Genomic DNA, 9,933 nt, shown 5'->3' with positions numbered 1-9,933 from the left:
ACTCTACCATTTAACACATGCTCCTAGACCCTTATGATTTTAATTAATTTTTTTCAGGTAGTTTCCTATCTATCTATCTATCTATCTATCTATCTATCTATCTATCTATCTATTTTTGGTGCTGGTCCTGGAGCTTGAACTCAGGGCCTTAAAGATGTCTTTGAGAATTTTGTGCAAGACTCTACCACTTGAGCTGCAGCTCTATTTTTTTTGCTGGTTAATTGGAGATCAGAGTCCCACAGACTTGCCTGTTCTTGTTGGATCTGAATTGTGATGCTCAGATCTCAGCTGCCTGAGTAGCTAGGATTCTAGGCATGAGTTACCAGTGCCTGGCTGTGCGGGGGGTTCACCGCTGTAATCCTAGCCACTCAGGAGCTGAGAGCTGAGGATAGTGGTTCAGTGTCAGCCTGGGCACAAAAAGTCCATGAAACTCTATCTCCGACGAACCAACCACCAGAAAACACTGGAAGTGATGCCTTGGCTCAAGTGGTAGAGTGAAGAGCTCATGGACAGAGCTCAGGCCCAGAGTTCAAGCCCCAAAACAGGCAAAAAAAAAAACTGGCAGAAAGATCTGGGTTCAATTGCTCAGTACCACATACATAGAAAAAGCCAGAAGTGGTGCTATGGCTCAAGTGGTAGAGCTCTAGCCTTGAGAAAGCCCAAGGACAGTGCTCAGGCCCTGTGTTCAAGCCCCAGGACTGGCAAAAAAATAGAAAGAAAGGAAAGAAAAAGAATTTCTAACAAAAAGTTATTGTTGAAATGTTGGAAGCTGTATCATAAATGCTTCAGGGCTGTATTCAAAAAAAAAAGTTTAAAAAAATCAAGTATGCTGTGTTCCCTCTGGTAGAAAATTTCAAGAATAGAATACACTGAGTTATAGTGTAATTAGGTTATATTTTATTAGGCATTCTTTACAAATTTAAAATACTGCTATTTTTACATGCACAGGGGAAAATCAGTTTGGATAATTATCTTTAGGCATTCATTAAAATCAACCACAAAATAGAGACACTTCATTGTGTCATTTATCAATACTTGATATGTATATCTAAAGTGCATTATGTTACAAAAAATATAGAAATTCAGCAGCACCAAGATACCTTTACAAAATAAATACATCAGTTGACAAAATAAATTATGGTAAATGTGATAACAATAATTGGATTAGTCTTGGCAAAAATAAAATATTCACAATGGCCAATGTGCAGTTTCATGGAGCAGTAATGGAGATGATGGTTTTATTCTAACGCATTTACAGTATTTACAGATAATAAATATTTCTAATACTTTTCATATGTTATCTATTACAAAATCTTGTAATTCGTCCTTGGAAGTTTTTTTGCTGAAATTTTCAATATGTCCTATGAAGAGAAGGAAGGGGAAGAAGAGGGAAAAAACAGGTTACTTTTCCTTCGAAATGGGAAGATACAAAATAAAAACCATATCGTTGGGGGTGGTGGCTCACATCTATAATCTCAGCTACTCAAGCAGCTGAGCTGTGGGGTCATGGTTGGAAGCCTTGTTTAGAAGACTAGGCAGGCAGATCTGAGAAAATTCACCTCTCATTAACTCTTTCGAAGCTGGAAGTGGAGGTGTGACTCAAATGGTAGAACCTTGAGGGAAAAGCCTAAAAGGCAGTGTGCAGGCTCTGAGTTCAAGTCCCAGTACTGACCCAAGAAACAAAATAACTCCGTAAGTTACTCACTGTATTTGTACTAAATGGTATCCATTAACTGAGTTTAAGAATAAAAATGGGAAGAAATAGTGTTTTGAACCATTGTTTTCTCAAAGAGAAAGAAAAGGGAAATAAGTTACTGGACTAGGAAAATATATTTTAATTGTTTTCACCATGTCTAGACACAAATATATATACATATAAATAAATAAATGTATATACACATACATAAACATATGTGTATACAATATACATGTATATATGGGAATACATACCCAAAAATAAACACATACATATGTATAGTTCCTTTGCTGCTGGTACTGGGCCTTGAACTCAGGGCCTTACTATGTTGCTTAGCTTTCTCCACTTAAGGCTGGCACTCTACCGCTTTAGCCACTCTTCCACTTGCAGGTTTGTTCTGTTAACTGCATATAAAAGTCTCTCGTGTTTGTCTGCCTGGGCTGGCTTCAAACCATGATTCTTAGATGTGAGCCTTGTAGGAGTTAGGATTACAGGCATAAGCCACCAGTGTCTGGCTAGGAGGTTTTTAAATTTGTTTTTATTACTATTTGATCTGTGAACTAAGGCTAATCGACCACTTAAGTGTGAATAAAACAAGTTTTATTTCTACTGCATTCCTCTGGAAAAATTATGTCAGCTTGCTAATGGACAAATAGATACATGAGAAAACCTTAACATTTCTCAAACCAATACTTAAAACTATTCAGAAACGATTCATTTTTCACAAGCTGGTGAAAGCCAGAGTTAAATCGAATTAAAAATTAAATCATATTTAGAACGTACGTTTAAAAATAACTTCCTGTGCCAGTCCCAGTGGCTCTTGCCTGTCCCCCTCGCTGCTAGGGAGGCAGAGACAGAACAAGAGAATGCCATTTTGAGTCCAAACTGGGCACAAAGTTCTTGCGACCCCATCTCAACCTATGAAAAGCTGAGTAGGGTGGTTCAAATAGTCGTGCCAGCTATACGGAGGTATAAAGTAGGAAGATCTCCAACAAAGCAAACCCCAGAACCCACCCTCCTTCCACCCGCCCAATCCTGGGGCTTGAACTCAGGGCCTGGGCTCTGTCCCTGAGCTTCTTTGCACTCAAGGCTAGCCCTCTACCATTTGTCATTTCTGGCTTTTTCTGAATAGTTTATTGGAGATAAGAGTCTCAGGGTTTTACTGCCCTGGCTGGCTTTGAACTGCCATCCTCCAATCTCAGCCTTGTGAGTAGCTGAGCTTCCAGGCATGAGCTTCCAACCCCAGGCCAGTCTTGAAGTCTGTCTGCTTTTCAGTGGCATAGTAGTGGATGGAGACTCAGAAAGAAAGGCGGAGGCAAGGCAGAGGGGAGATTGGATAGCCAGTAGTGGATCAAGGTAAAAGCAGGCCCGGAGGAGATCGGTTACCTTGAATGGAGCCCCAGCCAGGTGGCTGAGAGATAAGCCTGGTGGGCCCCCTTGTCTAACTCCCTGCTGGGGGCTTCCAGGTCAGACGATCGAGTTCTCCTCTTCTTCTTCTCCTGTTCTTTGCGCTTGCCAGGCTTGGCTTTCTTCTTCTTCCCAGGGGCCTTGAGGGGCTGTTCCTTGAAAGGCTCCACCTTGTTGGTTTCCTGAGTTAGATACCTGCCCTCTTCACTGGCTCCAAGTTGGACTGGGTGGTTTTTGGTGTTTGGGGGAGGCTTGGAATTGGGGGACACTTCTGAAGTGGCTCTGATTTCGGCTGTGTGGATCTCAGCAATGAGATGGTGGAGGAAGAAGCGGCGTCTCAAGTCCTGGATGGACTTGCCTTTGTCATGAAGAAGCTGATGCTCCGACACCGCCCGCTTGCTGTGATGACAATTAGAACACGTCAGCCTGGCACAATGTGGAGACAGGGGGCAGCTGGCCCATGACCCTTTGGAGGTGCTAGCTGGGCAGTCATTGCTAAGGTTTCCTGGGTATCAGTGGCTCATCCCCTGCAATCCCAGCCACTCAGGAGGCTGAGACCTGAGGATCAAAGTTGGAGGTTTGAAGTAATCTTAGGCAGAAAAGCCTGTGAGACTCTAATGAGTTCAGCCTAAAGCCCAAAGGTAGCCGGGTGCTGGTGGCTCACCCCTGTAATCACAGCCAGCGCAGGCAGGAAAGTCTGTGAGACGCTCAAGTCCAAATGGACCAGTAAAAAGCCAGAAGTGGAGTTGGGGCTCAAGTGGTAAAGTGCTAGCCTGAAGCAAGAAAAGCCCAGTGGAAGTGCAAGGCCCTGAGTTCAGGTTCCAGTACTGGCACACAGACACACACACACACACACACACACACACACACACACACAGCACTGGAAAGGAGTCTAGCAGGAGCCTGGTTTCTATCGGGTGAGAGCAGCTTTTCTTTGTTTTTGAGGGAGCCACGTGTGACGAGATGAAAATTCACTTACTCTGGCAATAGTATTCTGGAAATGTTTAATAACCTGCAATTTGGAGGTTTGAGTACAATCTATCATCTAATGGCATTATTTTGCCAGTCCTGGGGCTTGAACTCAGGGCCTGAGCACTGTCCTTGGGTTTTCTCAAGGCTAGAGCTCTACCACTTGAGCCACAGCACCACTTCTGGCTTTTTCTATGTATGTGATACTGAGGAATTGAACCCAGGTCTTCGGGCATGCTAGGCAAGCACTCTTACCTACCATTAGGCCAAACTCCTGGCCCCCTCTAATAGCATTTTTGAAGGCTAGAATTATGTAATTGCCTATTTCATAAGCAATGAAATCTTTTACCAAAGTTTGACATTAAAAAAAAAAGCCAAAAACTCTTTTTCATTTCTTCCTCAGTTCCTGGTCTCCATGTCTGCATTTCTGTCTCATGCTTATTAAGCAAGCAGTCTATTCTAGCTCACCTCAGAGCTGGGGCATGCACTGGTCCTCAGAGAAAGCCACCATAGACCCAGAGGCCTGATTGTCACCTGCTGAGTTATTGTGTCTCCTCACATCAAGAGACACGCTTTCCCAGGGCGCCTCTCATGTGAATGTAACCATCCTTCTTTCCTCATGCTTTATAACAAGCACACATGGCACAACTGTGTCCAATTGAAAAGGAGCACATCTTGAGCCTGGAGGCAGACGCTCACATCTGTCCTCCGAGCTACTCAGGAGGCTGAGATCTGAGGATCTCAGTACAAGAAGCTTCTCTCCAAGTAACCACCAAAAAGGCAAAACTGGAGGCGTGGCTCAAGTTGTAGAGCTCCAGACTTGATTGAAAAAACTAAAGGACAGTACCCAGGCCAAGTTCAAGTTCCTGTACTGGCACAATAAGTAAAATAAATAAAACAGCATAGTATATCTCTTACAAGGTACAAAGATCTCCACCGGCCTTTTACAAGAAATTGTTAGCATACTGGAAAATAAAGACTTTTGAAGCAAAAAATGAAATATTATTAAGCCATGCTACTCAGTACATATATATATATTCTAGTCTGGGGCTTAAACTGAGGCCTGAGCACTGTCCTTGAGCTTTCTCAAGGATAGAGCTCTACCTCTTGAGCCTCAGCACCATTTCCAGCTTTTTCTATGTATGTGGTACTGAGGAATCGAACCCGGGTCTTCGTACATGCTAGGCAAGCACTCTACCACTAGGCCAAACTACCAGTCCCAAATTAGTACATTTTCTAAACATTTAAAAGTAGTTACACAAAGGGATTACAATTCTGCAAAGTTATTTAGTATGTTTAAGGCTTTTATCTTTAAAGTGGTGAGTGTCTGTGTGTGTGTGTGTGTGTGTGTGTGTAGACACACATGTGTGCACATGTGCTGGTACTGACACTCCAACTTGGAGCATGGGCACTGTGCCTTTTTCACTGAAGCTAGCGCTCTACCACATGAGCCACAGGTCAGCTTCTGATTCCTTGGTGGCTAATTGAAATAAGTGTCTCCTGGACTTTTCCTGCCCAGGTTGCCTTTGAATGGTGAAGGTCAGGTCTCAGCCTCCTGAGTAGCTAGCATGACAGTTATGAGCCGCAGGTGTCATGGCCAGTCTTTAAAATACTGGGAAGCACCAATTTCTGACTGGGAAATTGCAGGGGAAAGTCAGGAATACAATCCTATCTTTCTCATCGGCAGAGAAATATTCTCTTTATTTCCACAACAAGGCATGAATTGACATAAGGATAATTCATGGGCATGTACGAACTGGAGACACTTTAGAGGTGAGTAATCAATTCAAAATTAAGGGGGTTTTCAATTAGATAACTCTCTATTTAAGTTGTAAATAGAGTATAAAAAATAGTTGGGTTTTCACCTCGCCTGTGAATATGAAAAGTACTAGCCCGGCCGCTCACCCAGCATTTATGACACACCTGGGCCCTAATTTAGAAAAAGAAATGCAGCTCTCTGTCTGCATTATTGTTTGAAAAAAAAGATCCTGCAAACATTTAAGGGAAACATTTCACACAAAGAATCCTACAGTCAATCAAATTAAAATAAAATCTCCACAGACACCTGGGACTCACGCTTGTCATCCCAGCTTCTCAGGAGGCTGAGACCTGAGGACTGTCAAAGGCTAGCCAGGTCCAACAAACCGGAGACTTCTCTCAAATTAAGCAGCAAAAAGCTGGAAGTAGAGGCATTGCTCAAGTGGTAGAGCACCAGCCTTGAGCAGGGGAAATAAAGCTAAGGGACTGCTCAGGTTCTGAATTCAAGCCCCAGTACTGACAGGCACACAGACACACAGATACACACACACACACACACACACACACACACACCCCACTTACACTTATCAGGGAGTTTCCATAGTGGGGAACTATCAAAGAACAGAAAGAATAAAGAGTCATGGAAATTTCTTTTCCTGCACAGGAAAGAACACCCTGAGTGTTGAGGCAAAACTCCCAAGACAAGACTGTGAGTCTGAGAAAGTTGGGCGATACAAGAACAAGACAGGGTTAGGGTTTAAGAGTTGAGATGACTCACACAGAAGCTCTTCCAATTCACATGACTCAGTTGAAAGTTACGCTTTTCATTAAATGGGAGAGACCCAGGCTGGCTCTCAAGCCAGTCAGCTAACATGATTTTTTGCCTCAGTCTGCTGGGGTTCCCTCTCTCACTTAAACCCAGAGCTAACCACTTGTCTGCCAAGCCTTATTCCTCTGCCCAAATTCATTCAGAGACCTCATTTTCTTTCTAGCCTCCCTCCAACTCGGTCAAAACTCTATACCCAGGAAATAAAATCCTGTAGACTAAGTGGCCCAGAATATTCATAACATGTAATTGCCTCTTTTATATGAAATAGGAAGTACAATGTCAGTACTGTCTCCTTAAAAAAAAAAAAAAAAAAGAAGTAACCTCTGACCAGAGGCCAGTGGCTCACGCCTGTAATCTACCTGTAATCCTGCTGCTCAGGGGACTGAGATCTGAGGATCCCAGGATGAAGCCAGCCCGACAGAAAAGTCTGTGAGATTCCTGTCCCCAAGGAACCACCAAAAAGCTGGATGTGGAGGTATGGCTCAAGTGGTAGAGTGCCAGCTAAAGAAGAGTATGAGAGTCCAAGTTCAAGTCCCGGTACCATCACACACACACACACACACACACACAGTGCTAGCCTGATTTTATGTAACAGTAAATGTATGTTTTGTGTATTGCTCAGAATTTACTGTTACTTGGCAGAGAGACAAAAATAATGCTTTTGTGTTTTTTTAAACACCCTTTGGCTGTGATAATTTGATGAAATCTCTATCTGTTGATGAGTTCTGTTGCATGAGCAGCATGAACGATGAGGGTATTTTGTGGTGATTTATAACCATATGTTGAGTGTTTAACTACAATATTTTATTTCACCCACAATCAAAACTAGAGCAGGGCCCCTGGCTGCTAAATGGGTTTCTAATGTGGGTGGGTTATTATTATTTTTTTTTTGCAAGGTAGAACAAGGAAAGAGTTTTAAAAAAAGTAGCTTTCAGGACAAACTTAGAACCATTTTTATATGTTAGAAGTGTGGATTTATCCTGGCTTCCTTATTATTTCTCAAAAAAGGGAAAAGGCATTTCTCGAGTACCCTCCGAAAAAAATTGGCAGTACTTCAAGATAGCATTTCTTAGCCAAATAAATAGAGTATGTTAGGGTGCTTTTAAAATTTCAGTCTTTGTCTATATTTTGATGTGTGTGTCAAATAATTGACTGTAATACAAGTCACGAAATAAAGCAAAAAGTCTGAGGACAACTTACAGAAATACATGAGTATAAACATTGATTTGAAGAATACAATGACCCTTTATCTTTTAGTATAATGTTCTAGACAATTTGCCTTAGGAGCTTCATAATAGATTTCCATTTGGGCACCAAAGTTCAGACATGTCTGAAATAATTTCATTCAAGGATTTTCTCCTCTAAGGATAATAATATTAAATCAAGGGCAACTTAAAAACAGTTGGTTTTTTCTATACCCATGAGAATTTAGAAGAAAGCATCATGAACCCAATTGTGAATGTTTCTACTTTTATTATTAAGTGAAAAAGTTCTCCTTAAAGTTTTCTTTTCTCTCTTTCTCCCTTTCTTTTTCTTTCTGTCTTTTCCTTTTGCTTCCCTCCATCCTTCCCTTACTTTTCTTCCTTTCTTTCTTTCTTTCTTTCTTTCTTTCTTTCTTTCTTTCTTTCTTTCTTTCTTTCTTTCTTTCTTTGTGTGTGTGTGTGTGTGAGAGAGAGAGAGAGAGAGAGAGAGAGAGAGAGAGAGAGAGAGAGAGAGAGAGAGAGAGAGAGAGAGAGAGAGAGAGAGAGAGGAGAGGGGTGGGGAGGGAAGGAGAGGGAGGGCAAGTGAGCCAGAGAGAGCCCAGTACTGGGATTGAACTCCGGGCACGGCTCTGTCCCTTAGCTTTTCCCCTCAAGGGCAGCACTGCCACCTTGAGCCACAGTTCCACGTCTGGCTTTTTGGGTCATTGATTCTTTTCTGCCTGCGGTGGCTTTGAGCTTCGCCGCTCGGGTCTCAGCCCTCTGAGACGCCAGGGTCGCAGGTGTGAGCCACCAGCCCCATTCCGGGCTCACAGCTCGGCTGAGTCCGACTCTTCAAGACGGCATCGCGCAGGTCCATGCGCGGCCAGGTGGCTACAGATAAGAAAGACCGGGCGCCCGGCTCCGCCCGCTTCTCCGTCATTGCATCCCGGGAACGCTTCCCTGCCGTGCTCGGCCATGGGATCCCCTCAGTCAAAGTGACTCTTCCCAGAACCACCAGTGCCAGTCCACGGCTCCCGCTCGGCCCCGTTAGCCACCCCTCCAGGCAGGTCGGTGCACCCACAGCTTGTTGGGGGACCCAGCGCCCCGGCCACAGCCCAGCTTCCTCCTATTTCCTTATGTAATGTGCCTTCCTTATACAATGCGGCCCGGCTGATCCGCTTTACACCCATCCGGTCATTCATAAGGAAAGTAGGTGTCAAGCCTTTGCTCCCCCCGACGACCAGCTAAGGTGCAGAAGGCCATCCAGGCGCAAAGACCCCGGCTCCCATCCCGTCGAGGCTCGGGGTGGGCATGGCTCCCCGCGGGGGATTCCGAGCGGAAGGAGCAGGGGCTTCCCGTCTCCCCCGGGAGGAAGCTCGAGGCCCCCATCTCTCCGCCCCACACCCGGCCGTCTAGGGAAGGGAGCCCCGGGGGCGCGGGTACTCACAGCCGGCGGCCGAGCCCCTCCACCGAGCGCCCGCACGCGGGCACGGCGTAGGAGCTGAGCAGGAACACCGCCACGCTCCAGCGCTGAAGCAGCGTGCGCAGCATCGTCTCCTCGCCTCCTCTCCGGGACCTGGAGCCGGGACGCACGCGGGGGAGCCGGGCGTCAGCGCCGCGCGCCCCCACCCCGCCCCCGCCCGCCCGCGCCTGCCGAGGGGCGCCGGGGTCCCGCCGAGCCTCCTCGACAGCTCCGGGCGCTCACTGGTTCAGGACTCGGCTGTCCCAGCCGGGCTTCTCCCGAGCCAGCAAAAGTAAGAATAAAAGAAAAGATGGGGCTCCCCGCCTCCCCCCCAAACAGGAAAACCCCACGGCGAGGCGCGGCGAGGACTCGCCCGGCGCCCGGCCTGGGTCCCGCGGCCCCCGCGCGCCTCCCCGGCCCCGCGTCCGCGCGGCTTTCGGGGCGCCGACCCCGCGGTCCGCGTCCCGGCCGGGGCTGCCGGTACCTGGAGCGGCGGGGATCCGGAGGACGGCTCCGCCGAGGAGGAGGCTCCGGCGGGGCGAGGCGCGGGCGGCGGGCGCGGGGCTGGACGGGCGCCCCGGCTCGCGGGCGGCGCGGGCGGCGCAGGGCCGGAGCGACCCCGGCTCCCCGG

General features: G+C 46.4%; 1 protein-coding gene across 1 annotated transcript; it reads right to left on the bottom strand.

Moving 5' to 3' along the window:
- Positions 1 to 924: 924 nt before the first annotated feature.
- Positions 925 to 9,391, bottom strand: Pthlh (parathyroid hormone like hormone). The gene is made up of 3 exons (XM_090354239.1): positions 9,288 to 9,391; positions 3,083 to 3,502; positions 925 to 1,361 (listed from the first exon to the last, which is right to left on the bottom strand). The coding sequence occupies exons 1-3, from the start codon at positions 9,389 to 9,391 to the stop codon at positions 1,352 to 1,354; spliced, it is 534 nt and encodes a 177-aa protein (XP_090210365.1). The 3' UTR covers positions 925 to 1,351.
- Positions 9,392 to 9,933: the final 542 nt, after the last annotated feature.

This window comes from Megascapheus bottae, chromosome 2 (genome assembly GCF_031878675.1).
Source record: "Megascapheus bottae isolate mThoBot1 chromosome 2, mThoBot2.hap1, whole genome shotgun sequence".
Classification (NCBI taxonomy): Eukaryota; Metazoa; Chordata; class Mammalia; order Rodentia; family Geomyidae; genus Megascapheus; species Megascapheus bottae.
Note: the sequence above shows the minus strand (reverse complement) of the source record. Positions and strands in the feature narration are given on the sequence as shown.